Source organism: Channa argus, chromosome 14 (assembly GCF_033026475.1).
Source record: "Channa argus isolate prfri chromosome 14, Channa argus male v1.0, whole genome shotgun sequence".
NCBI lineage: Eukaryota > Metazoa > Chordata > Actinopteri > Anabantiformes > Channidae > Channa > Channa argus.
The window spans coordinates 18703923-18725470 of record NC_090210.1 but is presented as its reverse complement, the minus strand read 5'-3'; the positions used below and the strand labels follow the sequence as shown (position 1 = coordinate 18725470).

General features: G+C 39.9%; 1 protein-coding gene and 1 long non-coding RNA gene across 3 annotated transcripts in view; one reads left to right on the top strand and one right to left on the bottom strand.

Moving 5' to 3' along the window:
* Positions 1–9716, top strand: part of LOC137098627 (retinal-specific phospholipid-transporting ATPase ABCA4-like) — a 31959-nt gene extending 22243 nt beyond the window's left edge. Inside the window, exons 32-50 of one of the 2 annotated variants that reach the window (XM_067475068.1) lie at positions 76–345; positions 562–594; positions 714–819; positions 901–975; positions 1252–1421; positions 1954–2131; positions 2321–2436; positions 2550–2697; positions 3794–3917; positions 4313–4442; positions 4623–4743; positions 5188–5250; positions 5635–5741; positions 6974–7115; positions 7354–7488; positions 7781–7884; positions 8095–8187; positions 8377–8626; positions 9197–9716. In XM_067475068.1, the coding sequence (XP_067331169.1) occupies positions 76–345; positions 562–594; positions 714–819; positions 901–975; positions 1252–1421; positions 1954–2131; positions 2321–2436; positions 2550–2697; positions 3794–3917; positions 4313–4442; positions 4623–4743; positions 5188–5250; positions 5635–5741; positions 6974–7115; positions 7354–7488; positions 7781–7884; positions 8095–8187; positions 8377–8626; positions 9197–9313 (2482 nt within the window). In that variant the 3' untranslated portion in view covers positions 9314–9716. Of the gene's footprint in view, positions 1–63; positions 346–561; positions 595–713; positions 820–900; positions 976–1251; positions 1422–1953; positions 2132–2320; positions 2437–2549; positions 2698–3793; positions 3918–4312; positions 4443–4622; positions 4744–5187; positions 5251–5634; positions 5742–6973; positions 7116–7353; positions 7489–7780; positions 7885–8094; positions 8188–8376; positions 8627–9196 lie in introns of both variants that reach the window. The other variant, XM_067475067.1, reaches the window with a different exon arrangement.
* LOC137098628 (uncharacterized) lies at positions 149–20744 on the bottom strand. Its single transcript, XR_010910627.1, has 5 exons — positions 20648–20744; positions 11727–11785; positions 10394–10524; positions 2527–2679; positions 149–283 (listed from the first exon to the last, which is right to left on the bottom strand). It is a non-coding gene; the product is annotated as an uncharacterized lncRNA (long non-coding RNA).
* Positions 20745–21548: the final 804 nt, after the last annotated feature.

Here is a 21548-nt window from a genome sequence, read left to right as displayed (position 1 = left end):
TGTATGTGTGGCATCTGAAATTTCCCTTTTTGCATGTGGATTTCTCCTCTTACTTACCGTCAGAATGCCCTGTAGCAACAGCTCGTCAGAATGGGAGTATCCTGATGTCTCCCCTGTGGTCCGCAACATCTTACTGAGTCCTGAGTGGAACCAGCGAAACCCGTCTCCCTCCTGCCAGTGCAGCAACAGCAAGAAGTTGACCATGATGCCCATCTGCCCGGTCGGTGCGGGCGGGCTGCCTCCTCGCCAACGGGCCGAGGCCACAGGAGACACAATGCTGGATCTGACAGACAGAAACATCTCTGACTACCTGGTCAAAACCTACCCCAGTCTCATCAAAACCAGGCAGGTTTACGTCTTCATTCTTGTCACAAACTAAATCATATTATGGAAAAAAACAAAACAAAAAAACAACACAATTAAAACACATTTTAAAAAAATAGTCTGAAAGTGTTTTTCAGATGCTGTGATTGCTCTGTAGAATATTTTGTTTTACCACTTATTCGACACGTTGAAATAATTACATCTGTGCTAAATCAAATTCTGAATTTCATTTCACAGTTTGAAGAGCAAATACTGGGTGAATGAACAAAGGTAATAATTTGCTCCTATAACACCCATCATTCATAGTTTCCCTCCTGTGCATTTTATTATTAACCACACTTGAAAGACATTGATACACAGTAGTGAGTGTATATTGTCTCCGTCTTTAGATACGGGGGTCTGTCAGTGGGAGGACAGCTTCCCATCCTGGACGTGAATCCCAAAGACATCCAGAATGTGGCGTATCAGCTGGGGCGAATGCTCAACATCACAGGGGTACTTTTTATTTTGCTGTTCATCAAAGACACGACAGTAAGGTCCATTAAGTCTGTTTATAATGACCACTCTGTTTCACAGGGGTATCACTCTGGAGTCGCACTGAGAGAAATTGGCCCCTTCTTACGATACATGGAGAGTGAATTCAATGTAAAGGTAGGTGTGGGTTGGACAGAGAAAAAACAGCAAGCAGCAGAAATTATTTGCTCATTGTCACCAGTCTGCTGTCTGTCTGTACCACTTTGCTTTTATATTACAAAACATTTCCATTTATTTCACCCTGACTACTGGCTGTACAGTATGTATTGTCTATAATAGCTTTTTTCCCACTTAAAGTAATGGAGGTTTTATACTGTATAGTGAAGGTTAGCTTTCAAGTCCTCATATTGTAGATCAGGACATGAAGATATCAACTCTGCTTTCTTCTATCAGGTATGGTATAATAACAAAGGCTGGCACGCCATGGTCGCCTTCATGAATGTGGCCAATAACGCCATTTTGAGGGCCTTCCTGCCTCAGACACACAACCCTGCAGAGTTTGGCATCACGGCCATCAACCACCCGCTGAACCTCACCAAAGAGCAGCTTTCTGAAGTCACCGTGTGAGTGGGGCCTTATTCTATGCATTTCTTTTGTACACAGACATGAGATAAGATTCAGTATGTACACAAAAGCTTGTGTAGGGGAAGTAATATGAATGTTTTTACACAGACATCTGCTGAAAACTCAAAGACAAACAGAATCACATTAATAAAAGTTTACATAACCAAAGCTTAAAGCATCTGGATTCTTATGACTTTACTTTTTAAATTTCCATTAAACCAAGACTCCACTTTGACTAACATATGCAAAATGGTCATATCTAGGATTTGCTTTATCAGTATGCAACACCTAGAAAGTTCTAAATATATTATGAATTGTCCAGTTTCTTTTTTATTAGGTGCTACCTAATTTGGAGCAAAGCATCAGATCACGTCATCTTTTTAGATCAAAAGTCTTTAAAATGAGAGAATCCGTTATTTATTTTCAGTGTGTGATGAGTTTGCACATCTGGGTTTCTCAAAATACTGTAGCAGTTTGTTTATTCTGATTTTCAACCAGTCTGAAATTGTATTTATTTGCTTCTTTTTTCAGGTTGACCACGTCAGTAGATGCTGTGGTGGCGATCTGTGTCATCTTTGCCATGTCCTTCATACCTGCCAGCTTTGTCCTATACCTCATCCAGGAGCGTGTGTCCAAGGCCAAGCATTTGCAGTTTGTCAGTGGAGTCAGTCCCTTAGTTTACTGGGTGGCTAACTTTTTCTGGGACATGGTGAGTCACAAAGGGCTAAAGTCCACGTGCATCTAGCAATGTTACTTCCAGCTTTCCAACCTGGTTTATTCATGTCATATTATTTGGCAACTATATATTAAACAATCCCAACTCAGCTGATACCAGCGCACTGGATATTGTGAATACATGATTATTTCCCATCACATGAATGCTGGCGTTCTCTCCTAGATTAACTACTCTCTCAGCACTGCAATGGTGGTTTGCATTTTCATGGCTTTTGACAAGAAGTGTTACACATCACCAGCCAACCTGGGAGCCCTAATAGTACTGCTACTACTATATGGGTGAGAGTTTGCTTTGCACAAAATACAAAAGGCATATTTTAAAAAAATACATGTAGAAACACCAGTAATAAAATTACTCATTTTTCCAACCTCTTTGACTCCTATGCCTGCAGATGGTCCGTGACACCCATGATGTATCCCATGTCCTACATATTCAACATCCCAAGTACTGCATACGTCTCTTTGTCCTGCATCAATCTGTTCATAGGCATCAACAGCAGCGCCATCACCTTCATCCTGGAGCTTTTTGAAAACAATCGAGTAAGAACATTTATATTAAAAGAAATATACGCACAAATTACTTTACTCTTACAATAGGTGTATTTGGAGGAGGCACGATGATAAGTTAGGTTTGGATTCAAGAAAGCTTGTGTGAGAAGACCATGAGAAACTTTTTTACAGCAGACATCTTGACTTGTCATTGTAGGAAAAACAGGTGTTACAACAATGGCTGTGTTCTGTTCAGGTGTCCCAGTAAAACAGGACAGAGTGACAGCATGAACAATACCAGCACCTTGAGTCTGATGCAGCTAAAATCATATATTTCATTATGGACACATGTGCTATACACTACACTGTCTTTCGTGAAATAGGACTATTTGACAAAAAATTTGTGCCTATACACAAAGATTAATTTTTGTGGTGCAGCTGTGGAAACAATGAGTCACATGAGAGCAGGTGCAATGAGTCACAGTAACACTGTGGGTACCTGTTGAACTGGCGAGAAGATAACAATGACAGCCACTTTGTCAAGTCTTTAAACAAATCTATACAGATGGTGTGTGGCATCTGAGGTTTTAGAAAAAAAAAAGAAAATCCCAGAAGTACGGGTGGAAAGCACAAATGCAGCTGTCAATGCATTTTCTCTGTCAACAGATACAGATGTTCTTCCATTCTCTTCATGTCACATCTGCACTGCGCTTATCTGGCGTCACCATAGATGAGTCATGCACTTCATGTTGTTGTCCCTTTCCAAGAATCTAAACTTTGAGTTATTGTTTGTACAATCTATTAAAGTATTAAAAACAATATGATAACTGAAAGCAAGCTGAGCTCACAAGGTGCGCCATGATTGAAATAACTAGCGGGTGGGTGTGTCCACCAGGCATAATACCAGGCATAATCATTTTAACATAAGTGGTTTTTGTGCATCCCTTGGTCATGTTTTCATTCGAAAATAATGCTTAAATGTTGCAGAGAGGTCAAATAAAGTAAATTTAGGATTAATTCAAGCTCTTATTCCCATAACACTGAATAACCATGTTTCATCTGATTAAAATATTCACATTTGTGCAGTTCTTGTCAAAGTGTTGCATCAAGTTGGTTTGTTTTTTTTTTTGTGTGTGTGTTTTGTCAGTCATTGCTAATATTCAACGAGTGGCTGAAGAAAGGCCTGCTGGTGTTCCCTCACTTCTGCCTGGGGAGAGGACTGATAGACATGGCCATGAACCAGGCTGTTACTGATGTTTATGCCAGATTTGGTGAGTACTACACTTTAGATTTGGATTGTTCTATAGGATACTTGGGATTAAATGTTCATTTTTGCCTAGATTTCCCAGAGTAAAAGCTCAACCCAGTGATATAAAAATGTTTATGCAATGACCAGCTGCTTAGTTATGTCAGAGCTGAGTGAGAAGCTGCAGTAAAAAAGATGAAACATCGAAACAAAGTGATAGTCAAATGGTTAAGGTCCCCCCATAACCACAGCGGCATAGGACTAAATTAAGCTCAAAACTAAGTTATGCCCCAATAAAAATCTTTCTCTGTTCAGTATCTGGACCAATTATCTTTGTACAGTCTGAGATATGAAATAAAAGCCTGTGAGTTGAACAAAATAGGGGGTGATTCTCAGTACAGCCCTTATCTCTGTGTCCAGGTGAAGAGCACACAGCAGATCCTTTCCGCTGGGACTTTTTGGGGAAAAATATTGCTTTTATGGCAGTGGAAGGCTTTGTCTACTTCATTTTTAATCTTCTGATCCAGTACCGCTTCTTCCTAGACCACTGGTAAGCTATGCACACATACACGTTTACATAAACAGCATCTCAAACAGGGTTTCTGACCTTTCTGTGGACACTTGACCTGGAAAAATTCATTCCCTAAACTATTGCCGAGGGAGTGACCGATAAAGTGCAGCTCTGTTGTGCAAGATGTGTGCTGACAGCTGCTTTTCTCGCATGCTTCAGGTTATCAGACTACAAGCACGCCCCAATACAAGACGAAGATGATGATGTGGCAGCGGAGAGGCAAAGGATTTATGATGGAGGGAGCAAGACTGACATCCTGCAGATCAGAGACCTCTGTAAGGTAAAGTAATTAATTCATTAATTCAGCCATGTTTTTGACATCTTAAGTTCATATTTGTGACTTGAATTGAGGCTTATGCTTCACATTCAGTTTGATTTTATTAATTATTTCATCCATTATTATATGTATCCCAGTAGATGTATGAAGCTAATTAAATGACAACCTAAGCCAAAGTATTTTTTGGACGCATACAGTTTTGTTAAAAGGAATGTTTCCATGTCATTCTGGGGCAAATGTATTCTAATATTACATTTAAACAGGCTTAATTGTTTGGTGGCCACACTGTTACAGGCTATTTAAATTTACAGTTGGAGTGGGAGTATTTTTAGTATTTTGTGGTTTGCCATAAATGTTATTTAGACATACAGTATATTTTCTTTCACCTACTGTATGTACGGTTATTATAAAATGTGCTAAACAAATATTGTGTCCCTCTCTGCACAGACCTATGTAGGCAGGAAGAGGGCAGCTGTGGACCGGATTTGTGTAGGAGTCCCTGCTGGAGAGGTAAAGTCACAGGGTTCATTTACATTCAGAGCTACTGCCATCTTTTTTTTTTTCTTTTTTTTTTTCAATATTCATGTTTTCCTCAACATACTAATTAAGGTTTTCATCAGACTGTTAGAGATTCAAATAATATGCAGAAGTTGTCAATAAACATCAGCATGCAACATACTGGATATTTATTATTTAGTCTGGGTGTGTTTCTTACATTCTTGGTCTAATGTGTTTTTTTTTTTTTTTTTAAATTAATATACACAGACTTTTGTATCAATTCAAATAGATTAGAAATATTTTAACGTAGTGATAGTGAGTTTATGTCAGTACTTCATGTGCAGTATTTTGGCTGAATCAGTTCTAGTTAAAAGCCCGATTGTCTTGTCCCGTTAGTGCTTCGGTCTCTTGGGAGTTAACGGAGCTGGAAAGACAACAACCTTCAAAATGCTGACTGGTGACACTGATGTCAGCTCTGGGGAGGCTACAGTGGCTGGTTACAGGTATATAAAGATCAGTTCAGACTGTCCCTGGACATTGCAACACAAATGCTGTTCTAGGCTAAATTGGATGGTATTTAAATTAGAGAGAGAGTCGGAGAGAGAGAGAGTCGGAGAGAGAGAGAGTCGGAGAGAGAGAGAGTCGGAGAGAGAGAGAGTCGGAGAGAGAGAGAGTCGCAGTGAGTGAGAGAGACACAGAGAGAGAGAGAGGCGGACTGATAGAGTCGGAGTGAGAGACTGAGTGAAAGTCAGGGTGAGAGAGACTGAGTGAAAGAGAGACAGAGAGAGTCGGGGTGAGAGAAATGCGGAGGGAGAGAGTCGGAGACAGAGAGAGAGAAAGTGGGAGAGAGAGACAGAGAGAGACAGTGGGAGAGAGAGACAGAGAGAGACAGTGGGAGAGAGAGACAGAGAAAGTGGGAGAGAGAGACAGAGAAAGTGGGAGAGAGAGACAGAGAAAGTGGGAGAGAGAGACAGAGAAAGTGGGAGAGAGAGACAGAAAGTGGGAGAGAGACAGAGAGAGAGAAAGTGGGAGTGAGACAGAGAGAGAGAAAGTGGGAGTGAGAGAGAGAGTGAGAGACGGAGAGACTAACTCATCATTTAAAGTTAAACAGTTTAAAGAACAACAAAGTCATTTATAATTGTCTGTATTGAAATTTAAACAGATTAAAAGCCAAACAAGAAAAAGCTAAGGCTTGGTAGACAATGAATTTCTGAGGTTTCAAATGATCGTTTCTTTAAATAGAGAGGTGGGTTTTTTTTTGGCTGGTACTTTCTCATTTGAAAAATCATGCCATCTATTTGAAAGTACCAAGTTTTCCCTTAGAAACGTTGTTTACCAGGATGGAAGAGACACTCAAACAGCATTTGTTGACACAACTCAGTTTAAACCCCAATGAATTCAAGTCCAGTTTAACAGCTATTTGGGAATCATTAGGATAGTTTGTCCAAACTACTTGGCACGTTAATCCCATGAAACCATACTTTTGCTCGCAATTCCAAATAAGACTTATTAGCTAGTTTAGGAACAGCAGGTTTCTTAAGTCAGTCATTAATTGCAAAGACTGCCAATTGAATGGGTCGAGGCAATAAGGAAGAAGATTAAACAACACTTTGGCACCTTTTTGAACATTTTATTCTTTTTCCTCTTAGTTTCACACACTCAGAATGGATTGACATTTACATTTTCTTACCAGCTTTAGTGCTATATCAGCTCACTGCAGTGTGTTGTTTTGCAGCATCCTGACAGAGATTCTGGACGTGCACCAGAACATGGGCTACTGTCCTCAGTTTGATGCCATCGACGAGCTCCTTACCGGCAGGGAGCATCTCTACCTTTACGCTCGTCTTAGAGGGGTGCCGGAGTCAGAGATCGCCCGAGTGAGTAGACTCCAGCTGCTTTTCATCTTGAACTGTCACAGGATGTTTCACTCTGCTGCCCAAGTAAAACCCATTTGACTAGACACAGAGCTTATGCGTTTTAAAAATTCTGTTCATTATGTAGCAGAGAAATAGTTATGTATGTCTCCGTTAACAGCAGGGAATCCCCGTCTCACAAACGTATGCACTACAGTACTGTGGGTTTCCTGCAATCACATGTCTACTCTTCCCTCTGTAGGTGGCAGAGTGGGGCATTCAAAAGCTGGGTCTGACAGAATATGCCGGCCGCTGTGCGGGGAATTACAGCGGAGGCAACAAACGCAAACTCTCCACAGCCATCGCAATGATTGGCTGCCCTGCACTCGTGCTCCTGGTGAGTTAGCCAATGAGGAGGAGCTTGTGGCCCCGTTTGTTTGGGTTCTTTGGTTTTATGCAGGAATTTATCAATGAAATGGACGATGGATCCAGATGGGAAACCATATGGGTTCAGTCAAGCCTGGCCTCAAATGTTTTATACATTGGCAGGCAACAGTGCGATTCAATTCAAATTGGCATTAATCTCAGATCTTTGCCATATGCTGACAGAGATAAGAATTTGGTCTCTGTTCATATGGAATTATGTGCTCAGAGAGTCTCGTTTACAGTTTGTGACTGTGTGTGTTTAGGATGAGCCCACAACGGGGATGGACCCTCACTCTCGACGCTTCCTGTGGAACGCCATCATGAGTGTCATTCAGGACGGCAGGGCCGTGGTGCTAACGTCACACAGGTTCAACAATAAATAATGAAAATTAATTCACTGCACACATCTGCAACACCAGCTGATCAAACACTTAACTGTTTTGCCAGGAGCTGCTGATGAAATCAAAACTAGATTGGAGTTTACGCAATTATACTTTACAGATCTGTGACTTAAATTTATTGCTCATAGACCTGAAATAGAAGTAAAAATAACGATGGATTATTGTTGTTCCACCAGTATGGAGGAGTGTGAGGCCCTCTGCACTCGTCTGGCCATCATGGTCAATGGGACCTTCAAATGTCTGGGTACCATTCAGCATCTCAAATACAAGTAAGAGGTTTACAGTGTTTAATATCTGAAACCACTAAAATGAGGAGTTGACTTCTTCTGCACTTTTAATTTAAAGATATGAAAATAAAAGGCTGTGTAGTCTCCAAAAGCTTTGGAAACTAAAAACACTTGTAGTGTAAAAAGTATTCTTAAACACGGCAGACGTTCATGTGCTCTTACCCTATCCAGATTTGGTGATGGCTATGTAGTGACCATGAAAATCAAGGCAGCTAAAGCAGGCTTGTCCCCAGAGCTTGAGCCTGTCGAGAGCTTCATGGAGAGCTGCTTCCCTGGCTGTGTTCAGAGGGAGAAGCACTACAACACACTGCAGTATGAGATCGCCTCCTCCTCACTAGCCAGGATATTTCAGCTGGTGGTGGCCAATAAAGAGAGGCTCAGCATCGAAGACTACTCTGTTTCTCAGACAACACTGGACCAGGTTTGTTTGTCTGTGTGAAGCATTAGAACAGGAATAACAAGAGGGGGAAGTGACAGAAGACCCTCAGAGATGTCTCTGTACTTCATTAATCTAATGGGAATGTTCTACATATTGTGTAGCTTTAGTTTTCATAACTACTGCTAACTAGGCAAAGCCTACATGCATGGGAGACTATTTTATCTTCACACACACCTTTTCACTTGCAATAACTCTAAGATGGTCACCTGTTAGTTAGACTGGCGATGGGAGAAATGTTCATTTTGACTACTCTCAGTTACAACTTTCTCCTTTCAGGGGGTGTTCTTTGAATGTCCTGAGGAGCAAGTAATGAAAAAAAAAAGCAGTCTGAAAAAAAATGCAGACACAAATTGAGCAGGACAGCAAATAAAAAAGATGCAACCACACATCCAGTAATCCAATAATCACATGACATTTCATACAGAAATATTAACCCTGTCACCTGCATTGATCTTGTATATAGCGACATATTACCCCTAGATTACCTGGTTATTTCCAAACTGTTACCCTTTAACCACAACAGTGTATTAAAATAAGCTGTCTGGTGTTCAGGTGTTTGTCAACTTTGCCAAGCAACAGACAGGAGAAGATGAGGACATCGCGTCACACCGACGACCAGGAGGCGGACGAAAAGACGTAAAGATTTCACCAGTGAAGAGGAAAGTATGAAAAAGCAACTTTAAAATGTGTTACTGTAGAGGACAGTTCACACATTTTCCACCACTTCTACTATTTCACTAGCCAAATTGGTTTTTAGAGTAGAAGCAAGCCCGGCTGGCTGCCTGATAATGTAAATGATAGAATAGTTCCTTTTTTTCCCCAGCCACAGCAAAACTTTACAGGCCTTTGGCTGCAAACAAAATTACTCCTCCGTGAGATTATCAAAGGCCAAGCGTGTTCGACGGACACATATTAAACAGCACAAACTTATGTAACAACTCGTCGTTTGTCTGAAGTATGAAAGCTTATGATTGCATTAAATATGTATATATACACATTTAAAAATACTTAAGCACTTTAGAAGCAGTGGTTTTTTTTTACCTGTCTAAATTGATGCACATACCTTCAAATATGTACCATATTTAAATGATGCGTCATTTAAAGTTTGTCATCTTGACTTAATGAAAAACATGTTTACTATTGTTTTCCTTCTTTTCACTAATGTACTGTTGTAATATTTATTTCTTTATCTGCTGTGTTTCATACATTTCATACATGTTATTTTCCAGTGTCATTACGAAATGTTCTTTTTGAAATATCGCATTTAAGAACAATAGGTGTTAGATGAATATAGCTGTAAATAAAGAGGAATTCTATTTTGCATTTGACAAATAAACCTTAAACATGCTTTACAATGTATGTTTTGCTGATTTTCATTGTACTATGAAATCCAAATAAATCAACAAAGTTTTAGAATGTTTACATGTCAAGTGCCGCATTTCAGCCCTGCTTTGCTTCTTACTGTATGTAAAGAATAAAGTCACTGTTGGTTACTTCTAAAGAAAAGTTGAATGGCGTTTCGCTCTGCTGACCTACAATAACTCCTCTGACCTCCACGGAAAAGCTGAGAAACCGTACTGTAGGTCAGCGGCGTGCCTCAGAGACAGCTTTGTATGAGGGCCAACACTGTGCTCAGTGGCTAGTCACAACCTGGATTTATCTGACACGCAGTCCAATTACTGTTCTCCTGCCGCAAGTGGTGCTGTCATTGCCTCAGGCCACCCCACTAGTCTGAATTTCATTGGTTACCTCAGCGAAACGGAGGAGTGATGGCAGTGGGCATTTCAGGGCGGCTAATGAATTCTCTGGTGTGGATCTCATGCTCCGATCTCCTGCTCATATGGTCATCAGGCTGAAGCTGATGGGCATGAATACTGCCGCTGTGGGGGAGCAAATGAGTCTGTAAACAAGCTGTGCGATGTGACTGTCTGCACACTGGTGAATGCAGAACAACTCTAATATGGAGGATGCTCTCTGAGCTACAGCTAGTATACAAACCAAGATTTCACATACAAAGCCTTTGAGAAACGTAGTCAAATTATCATGTTAGGAAATGCATTTAATTTGCTCCTGTTCGTCATCCTAACGTGCTACATTAAACTGAACTATTTTGAGGTTTGCCCTGGTAGATGGACAAAATAACACGATAGGAAAGTAGTTTAAGCTCTGGGTGACTGGCAATCACCACAATGTTCATACAAATCAAAAAGTTAATTAAGAATATATAAGGGAAATATTTTAAATCCATTAATTGCATCTGTACAAGTTATTTTCACTTCAACCGACTGCAAGAATAAAATACTTCTTAACCACGAATGCATGAGAAATTGTGAGGGTAGCGGCAGGAAGGGCATCCGGGATAAAAACATATGCCAAAAGCTCAAACAAATTGTTACAAATGCAGAGCAGAATCAAGGTGGTAAGATTAGCCACCATATCTTGCTAAGCTATAAATTGGCAACAAATGAGCATGTTTGCTATTTTTTTTTCAACAAAAACTATCTGAAATGTAAAGGAGGGAATGAGTACTCAAACACAGGCAGTAGCCACCACAAGTGAAGAAAGAGAGAACTGGAAGAGAGTTACTGCATGATAAAGAAATACTCTCCCTGTGTGAGGCCAACACACAGCTAAACTAGCCAGCAACGAGCACTTTTGAAAATACCATGACCTAGACGTGGAGACTCTCCACAGGCCTACTCACTGTGTGCAGAGTGACTGACAGCAGATGCCAAGGCTGATCAGTTGTTACCATCATTAAAGCATTTTCTGAGGTCTTGATTGCACTTCAGCAAGAAGTCACTCTACAGGAGCTGTTGCCAAATTGTTGACTTCAGATGGGGCTTTGGGGTTTGTAATAAACGTGCACATTTGAATTCGAAAACTGTAATTCATTATTTAATTCACCAAGATAGGTATTTAATCTCAAACTATTTCACGGATTTTAATCCAAAATATGAAATAAAAGCTAAAATATGATGTGGCAGATAATCCTTTTTTTGCAGACATGGTATATTTCATATTTCTGACACTTAAATTCTTTTTCTTCTTTTTAGATAAAAGATTTTATAGTCACACCTACCAGGTGGTTTTCACAGCAGGTGGCCAATGTAACTGCAGCCCCCGGGCGAAAGGACAGTTCTGAAAAGAAGAAAATTAAATTTTAAATTTAATATAAAAACCCTCTGTCCACATGTTGCTTTTACAATCCGACATGTTCGAGAGCAGCATTCTCTCATTGTGGACAACAGTATGATGCACAGAGAGAAGAAACTCTTTTCCTATGGTGACCCCCTGGGTACCTGACAGGACCAGAGACTTTCAGCTTAATTAACATTGCAAAGCCTCACCCTGCTTTGTATCACTCACACACACACGTATCTCATATTGATTCAAAGCTCCCTGCATTCAATCAATACATATGAACTTATGTATGATGTGATAAAGTGTTAAATGCAAAATCAATTTTATAGCGGCTACAGAAATCGTCAGGCCCCCTCTACTTTTTGTACACGCCGTGTTGCAGCTTTAAAACAAGTTTTTCAAGATGTTATTATAAGTCAAACTGAATCTCTTATTTCCAAAAGTATTTGGACCCCCATGCAGCAGCAACTTTATCTAGTGGCCAAGAACTTTCTGCTTGTTTGAATTTTTCCTGCATGTTTCTTGAACTTAAAAAAAAGAGTTAGGAGTCTAAATTATTTCTCAAGCCACTTTACATACTGCAAACAAACTGAACAGCAGATTACTACATATGACATTACACAAATACCAGCATTATATGAATTCACTACACACTTTCTGCTACATGAACAGGCTGGAAGATGGTTAACAGTGAGCAACTACTAAATGTTCCACCATGGTTAATAATGAAAACTACTGGGAACCGGTGTCTTCTATTCCTTTGTTTCCATCTTATAGTTTGCAGCTGTAAGACCTGATGTGTGAGCTTCTTGGATCCTGAATATGTCCGTTTTATTTTCACATTATGTTTTTTTCAAATCCTTTTTTTTTTTTTAAATTATGTGAGCCACAGCAGTGGATGTTTCAGGTCATAAGTTTAATTGGGGCCATGGTGTACGCATGGAGTCGGAAAAGGTTGCTGGTGTTTCTGTGTTCAAAGTGGCAAAAAAAAAATAAACTTCTGGAAGGAGAAACAAAGTTGCTGACCCAAAAGTAGGAAAAGCGAGCATTAAAGCTGATGTGTCTTGTAATTAACTGTGTGTTATATGAGAGAGGAAGGTGATGGACATTCACAAGTACAATAAGAGGAAAAGGTCATGATTGCATTAAACAAGATGACCAGAGGCATTCATGCTTGAATACATTAAGCATTTAATCACTGTGCATTCAGGCAACTTTCCATATAGATGGTTACAGCTTCTTCACTAAGTGTTCAGCGGCACAATGGTCTAATGCACCATAATGAGGTGAAAAGGATGAAAAGCAAAGAGGGCAGCATAGTGCTCAAGTCACTAAATATATTTTGTAACCTTGGAATTACAAGTATTTAAAGTTTTGCTCACTGTGTTTTCACAGTCTGTTTATTCTGCGATTACTCTGGGAAACTTGACATTATGAGGATGAAGTACAAGCTGATGTGTATTTTTGCACGTTAGGTTTTCATTTTTGGATGGTTCCAACCCTGCTATAACACAAGCCACGGCTAATTTATTGACAGAAGACATTTATAAATAAAGACAAATTCTATTGATACTATTACTAAAAATATCTAGATGGACAAATGGTTACAAGGAGCTGTTGGAACGTTTCAGGTCCACAGTGGGGTGGAATCCGAAAAGCTAAAGAGGAAAATGGCCATCAATAAAGTCTGTGCTGAAGAAAAGTTCAGCTCTTTCTCAAATGAGCTTAATCATGGCATTTTCCCCCTCAGACGACAGAGATCATCAATCATTTGGTCGTAATCAATCACTTCCTTCACTGACCGAATCAAAAGGTAAAAATGTTACAGTTTACAGGAAATAAGCGTCATCCTCCTATTTTGGTTTCTACTGTACCATGAGGCGAAATGAGAATCGTGCCATTTATTTCTGAGAAATCGATGATTGTTGGCAACGTTTCTTTTGCCCCATTTGTGACCCAGGACCAACCACACGAGGGCAGTAGGATTATGGAAATACCCGGACACAGTCAACAATGTAAGGCTTCCCTGCTCTTATCCACACAGGTTTGTGCCCCGAAACTTCAGCAGGAGTCTTTTGATGTCTGAGGGATGTGTGGGCTCATAGAGGGAATTGCTGATCAAGTGTGCTTTTACAGTGCATCAGAACCACGCCGCCAGCCTGCCATCTTCCAGCCTTGTACGTGTGTGTTCTTGTCTCCATAGCAGCTGCAGGAGACGCCCTTGAAAAAGTCATGAAGAAATATTTCTCTCTTCCTTCCCACATACCCACACACTATTATTTATGCTGCATAAAATGTACTCGCACAACTTCAAAACACATACAAATTAAATATGCCGCTGGCTCAAACTTTGCCTGCACACTTCAACACTCCCACTGGAGTCAATCAACAAGTGGAGACTAACTCCCATCCCTTGGTAATTTTGTGGTAAATTGATAACAGATAGAGCTGAGGAAATTATTTATTCATGGACTAATTACTTTAATTTGTCTTAATATATTTCCTGCGAACACTTGTCTGTCTTCTTCATTTGTGCTCTTCACTTCTCACAACCTGATACACTTGGACATTTGCATTTAGAGTGCATAACGTAGATAAAAAAATAAATGAAATATAGTCTCAAAATGAAGTCACTGGGGACTTAATGGAAGACGAAGTTCCACCGGTGGATTAGATTTGAAAGTACAAAAAAAAAAAAAAAAAGGGGGCAGTGAGAGAAAGTTTTTGGAGTTTCTATCAGTAAAGACATCTCAGTATAACTTGGGCGTAAACTGATATTGTTAGTCTTGGTGTGTGGGCTTGTGTGGGCCTCTGGGACTAAAATAAGCAGGCTCTAATCAATAGTGGAGTTGACTCATCATTAGTTTGCCATTCTTGCACTTTTGCTGACGTGAATACCAACTTCCCAGCTCCGCGTGTTTAGGCCATCATTTACCGTGGCACATTGTCAACGCTTGGCTCAGAAAAGACCCCGGTGCCGTCAATTTAATGTTCTCCCGAGGTGTCTCATCATCGGTACACAGAAACTAAAAATCCTAAGACAGAATGCATTTGCTTTTCCTGCAGTCATGAGTACAATAAATCTCAAGCCAAGGTGCTGTGCTGATATAGTAAGCCATTAGAGATATGACAAATACATTCATTAGCTTTCTCCCAGCACCCCAGCTTCATGCTGCAACTCTGCAGGCGGGGTGGCGGAGTGTGAATTAAAGCAGCGGATTCGACCCCGGGGGTAATAGAAGAAAAGATGATTGAGAAAGACCGATCGACGTGGCTCACCTTCAACTGCTATTCTTGGCCTATTGATTATGAAAAATGTCTGACAGGCGAGGGCTGTTCTGCCTCACTTACAGGTCACAAAAATCAAGAAAGAACAGCTGTGAAGCTTCTTTAATGGAAATCTCTAAACTTTTCGGAGCAGTTCTCACTTTACAGAAAAACTGAAAATGTTAAAAAAAACATTTTTTTTTTCAAAATTACAAACTGCTCTGTAAGTTACATGTTCCTCTGAGAAAAGAAAAGAGTGTTTTATAGACTCCATTGGACATATTTATATTAATAAACCCTCCAATAACAAACATGATTTCTAAATGAGCAGACCAGTATGCGATGACTTATTACAGTCACAAATAATCCATTGATGTGACTCAGTAGCTTCTGCCAAATAACTAATTGTAATTGTTGATCCCGCCCCAAACAGTTGATTGAGAAGAGCCACTTTCTAATAAAAATATGCTATATTGTAATACATAAAATATGTTTTTAAATTATGATCAAAAATAAAACACGAAACACGTTGGTCACATAACAATAAAGTTATATGCATTTCGATCGTTTTAGTTAAAAATAGTTTGAAAGGAATTGGGATGGAGTGAAAACATATACATTTGGATATTCCATCATTTTTTTTTTTGTGTCATAAGGCAATGCCATCAAGGAGCCATCTAATTAATCCCAAATATGACTAAAAGCCCCAAAATACAGCATGAACCACTCCATGAACAAGGAGTAGCACAGCAGACGGTGTGGCCCCCACAGTCCACTGATCTCACTGAATCTTTAAGATTCACTTTACTGTACTTTGCACTAACGTTATAGTTTTGAATAATCTGGAGTGGTCAAGTCAATCCCATCTCAGCAGAACAATTGATTTTCCACATTTGGACAAGGTCCAATTACTTTTAAACAATGACATTTCAGGCTGTGTGTGTTAAAATAGCAGGCCTGGTGTAAAATCCCTCTCCGCGTGATGAACTATTCTTACACAGACTGACAACACCTGAGGAAAAGCTGCTCCTCTGTTCGGTCCCATCGCACTAAAGCCAAAGCATCACAGTGACCAAACATGTCCTGTTCCACCCAATTTTTGATCCAAACTCTGAGCCACAGGATGTAGCAGAACTTCTGTGTGTAGAATCTGCCTTTGTTACATTTTGTCCCGTCTGCAAGTCTTTTAATTGTTTGTTTTAACTTAATAATGCAGAAGTGGTAAAGTCCAGGCCTCAGGAGCTGCAGCTCTGCTTGTTTTTCAACTAGTCCTGCACAAACCTTATCATCCAGTTTCTGATTGATTGAGCACACCAGACCCAGGTCATCAGCAGTGGGCAGTGCAGGGAGGGTAGGAAAACGAGCAGGGCTGCAGCTTGGAGCTTGCCTACCCCGTTATTGTGGCATTAATTGTGTCTCCTGAAACATTTTCATTTTAGTCTGTGCTATCGGCAACACTTGTTTGGTTGTTTTCAGTATTTTCAGACTTTTATTCTAAACGACGCACCTGTGATGTCTACCTGCTGCTTGTGTGTTTGCATGTGTTCTATTAGGCTGCAGTGCATTAACTTGTCAGGGCCACAGTACATAATCTCAAAAAATGAAAACAAATGAAAATAAAACAAACCCCATTAACACTCAAAGAGTAGCACGCTATATTAGTCAAGCCAAAGACTTGGACAACGACCACGTTAGCTTCTGGCTCAATTCTCTTTCTAAACTAAATTACAAGCTTAAACACCTTCAACCCTTAACCTCAGGGTCCATTCAATAACTGGAAAAAAGTGCACTGGTAGCGCCCTTTGCAGGCCAGCCCATACCAGTGGTGGTGTATTTGGTATATTTGTAAGCCTGCCAGCTGCTGTCAGTCAAACCTGACACACATTTTTGATATTTTCAAACCTCCCTTTCAATGCTTTGTTTTCTAAATAAGTGGCGAACTATGAATGCAATGCTGTGAAAATCAGCTTATTCACCACTGTCTGACAGTATCATATATTATTTATTGTGTATTCAAACTCTTATAAGGGCATCATAATATACACTGTACCCTCAGCCTAAAAACTTTGAGCCCCCAACTAGACTTACTAGAATTGTAAATAAATTTATAGAGTTTGAATAATGTTGGGTTGCACATCATGAGTTTGAAAAATAAACTTCTACCACTGTACTATTACCAAGCAAGCAAATCAAGTATTTTATACAATGTATAATCTAAAAACAAAATGGTCAAATGTGTGATGGTGACAAAGATTTAACAATAGTATTCAACAAAATGTTCAGATTGTGTTGTCCCTTGATTCTGAAATGTTCTACTTTTGTAGCCTCTCCTTGATTCACCAGGAAATGCAAAATAGATTAGTTGAACCATGGAGCCAAGTGTGGAAAATGAACTATGAATAGTTCCATTGAAAGGTCAGTCATGCCTGGGGAATACATGTGTCTAATTGACTTTATTTTAGACGATTAAAGCGATAAAGTCAGAATAAGTTAGACTTCACTAAAATGTGCACACATGCACTGTAGAACTAGGTATATCTGGACACGCATCCACTAAATCTAGTAGGTCCGTTACAGTTTAGGAAGTAGTGCGCTCGAACAAAGTCCAAGAGCGCCGCAGAATTACAGCGTTTAGAAAAAGCTGACGTGCACATGCACAGTCGGCCTCAATGCATCCTAATGTGGAGCAGGCTGACAGCACATTTGTCCCACCTAACCTGCTGCAGACGCTGAGGGTAACGGACGTAATGCCATCCTCATGGTTAGCCCGGTAATCTCAAAGACAATAACTGTGTGCATGCACATTGTGTCTCACTGCAGGTCCCTGACAACTTCTAGTCTTTCCAGGACAAATACAGAAAACTGTTTTCCTGGTTTTAATATCAACGCAATATAGTATAGACACAAACTGTGCTTGAAGGGAAAAGTTGCTTTGTTGTGACGTTGCAGAATCCTTAGAAGACTTCCTGCAAGTTGCCATTGTGCACAGTGTACAAAGCTGGATAATGTTCACGTAGGGATTCACACGAGCCTACAGGCAGAACAAGCCTGGTGGAGGGTCCAGACGTCATTATGAGAAATGAGCTTCCTCTGTTGTTTGGAAATACTTCAGCAACAACTCAAATGTGAATCACACATCTGTGATTTTTAAGTTTTGTTAGAATCTTCATCTGACAAAAAGGTGGAAAGTTTGTGTATCAAATCTGTTCCACAAACATCACCAATGAAAAAAGATCCCACAGCTGTAAGAGCAGCAACAGTGAGACAACTCGTTTAGTTAAGAAGAGTTTGTCGGTGTCTTTAGTAGACAATCGTGAATTATAACATTGTAATTATCAATACTGCCCGATGTGAAACAATTACCCTGATAACATTTAACATTATTAACGCTTTAATGTTTAGAAGACAGATTTCAAACAAAACAAGTGGGAATAAAAATGGAAGCAGACGCAGAACGGAGACGTGTGATTCACAATATGCAGTGCCATTTTTCTGTTATCATGCTCTCTCTTTCAAGCCTGGCAGCTTTCTCAGATCCAATCTCTTTTTACAATACCCAAACCAAGGCTTTGGCAGCCACTCTGCGCAGATTAATCTGTGGAGGGAAGAGGGGCTGGTTTGTCTATGGTGGGATGCGCTCGGCTGGAAGATCTTGGTGCACGTCTCCGCACAGCCATGTAAGTTTAAAATTAAGTAGAGTCCAAACCACAGAGCAACAGGATGAGCCACGACAATAAAATAGGACAAAATAATTCAGAGCCATAATAATGTGGTGTGTCAGTACAGATATTCTCACCAAATAATTTAGTATGAGAATAATAAGTAACTAAACTAAACTGAAAATTTGACTTTGAAGTAAACTGACATCCTGAATATACAAAAAGAATTTATGTTTATTAATGAGAATATTTTTTACCAGCACATAAGAACCTTTAGTGATAGTTCATTCTGCAGTTACAAATTTAAACTGCACATTTCAGTTCGACTTTGGGCATTTCACACCTGCCTTCAGACTTTTCAGTTTGGTCCAAATCTGAAGTTGAATCAGGCTTTTCCCATTAAACAAGAGACGTGGAAAGAAAAAAAAACAGGATAGATTAAAAAAAGATCATATCAGAAAAACACCACAGAGATGATATCTAAATACAAGAATGTTGTTCTTTTGTGCACTGGCTAAACTGCAAGATTAAACCCAAATTAATGGGAACACGTAAATAATTTCACAAATACACGAACCAAAGATTCAACTTCCAGGTGTAAAATGTCGTAAATTTTGGTGTTGCACACAATTACTACAAATCTTACCAAAATACTTGCAACAACTGACCAAATCCAACCAGTGAGGAAAGTTCATTCACATCCATCATCTGGACTGTTTAAAAATAACTGACTAGATAAGCATCCTGAAACAAGGAACACCTGCACAACAGGTGCCTATAAAAACCTACACAAACAAACTATCTACATTCAGTGACTTTGAGTTTAAAAGAAATTGTCATGTGTGGGCAGAACATCCTATTGTAAATCTGTAGCCAAACTGAAGCTAATAAAAAGGATGGAATCCTGTAACCCGAGTCAATACGGAGTCAACAAGTCTGGGCTGTGACAGGTTTATTGAGCCTCTTCATTCAGGGAGACGAACCCTTAGCTGCTGTGCACACAGATAAGGGATGATTGCAATGGAGAGCAGCCAAACACAAGCAAGATGCAAAGCTCAGAACGAGTGACATTCAAAATGAACACGAAATGGCTTGAAGCAGCAGCACGAAAGGCAAAAAAAAGAAGAAGAAGAAGAATGTAATTAATAAATACAGTCAAATCGCCCTCTCGATCTGTATTTTTCGACAGAATCGCAGCTGTGGTCTCACACAAACATGATGAATTCAGATGTAGCCAGTTTCCATTTCCTCTCCTTTATCACCGTGAGATATCGAACAACCTCAGATGAGAGCTCGGATAATTCTGGCCTCGGGTCTCAGTAATTCGGTTTGCTGGACGGAGCTTACAGTAGCTTTGATCATTGCTAACTGCTTGAGGGGATGTGACATTTTCCCTGCTTATGAGTACACTGGGGGGGGGGGGTCCTTGTCTGTAATTGCTGTTGGAGGTATTCTAGAGTGATGTTGTGTTGGCACAATGTGCTGCTGCCTCTGTGTTTGCTTTAATGCTCGTTTCTCATTTGCTCCAGAAGTAGAAAGGAGTTTTAAAGACAGGCTGAGAATTGCTTCCCGCCGCGGTGACTCATGCATTAAATGCTGTAAATTATTTGCTCTGCCGGGATGTGACTGTCTCCAGCCCTTAGAACTTCATCAAAGCAAAAACTATGAAGAACTTTCGGCGCTGACAAAAAAAAAAAAAAAAAAATTATAAATAAATAAATAAATAAATAAATAAATAAATAAAGCCGTTAGAACACGCGGCGGATTTACAGCAGTGTTTCAAAAGCTTTATGCGAATAAATGACAATTTAGGCTTTATGACTTTGGAAAGTAGGAAGAAAACAATCTTCCTCCTACAAATTAAACTTTGTAACAAGCACTTTCCACTGGTTTTCTAACAAGTCAAACAAGTTGCAAAACAAAGTCCACGTACCTGCCGACAAGACACGTTCAATTTCCTCTGATTGCTTCCTCCTGTTCTTCTTCTTTGGTGTTTTGTGGCAGCTGGCCTCCTTCTTGTTGTGTTGCTGCCACCCTCTGAATCAGTCTGTGCCTCAACACAACTTCAACACCCATTTAAATCCTCTTGTGTTCCCACCAATTTCTAAAATACTGTTATTTCTGCTAAACCAATCTTCCTAAACTTTTTTTTTCTATAAAATCACGGCCACTCTCTCTGGCCCACACCTCCTGCCTGACACCCACATACAGGGAATTACTTCAACCCTTTTTTACTTTTTACACACTTGACTGCATTGAAAATAACTATCCAGCATGAAAAAAATAATTGCAATTTTTTTGTCAGCAATTTACAAACTATGACAAGAGTAAAATCCAAAATAAGCCTTCAGGTGCCTTGCTCAGTAACGCACATGGCAACAATGGCAGCTCAGAGTTTCTACCAGCTCTGTACATTTGGACACTTTATTTCCCTCTTCCTGACAGATCGTCTCACGAGTTTAGAATATTATCCAAACAACTATATGTTGTACTGGTTCCTGTTGTGGGCAGTCCTGACATAAGCTGGTCGAATGTGATTTAAAGTGCACTGTGTAGAATCTCCTTGCTGTCCTGTCTCCGTGAGCAGCACATACTACTCTGTTCGGCTCCCAGTACTTCTGCTCGTACTGTGGGCTACTTTTTATTTATACTCACATCTGTAGCTACATCTATATCTTCCCTTTTTATTGCTTCCATTCTCTGTGAATGTATCCACCTTTTTTCTGTACCTGCTGATGCACTGCATAAACAGTTCCTTTCAAAAGTATTGGAACAGCAACTTTACGAGATAGCGTTTATTTGGTGATGTTAATCACTGTTGTTTTGGGGGTTTT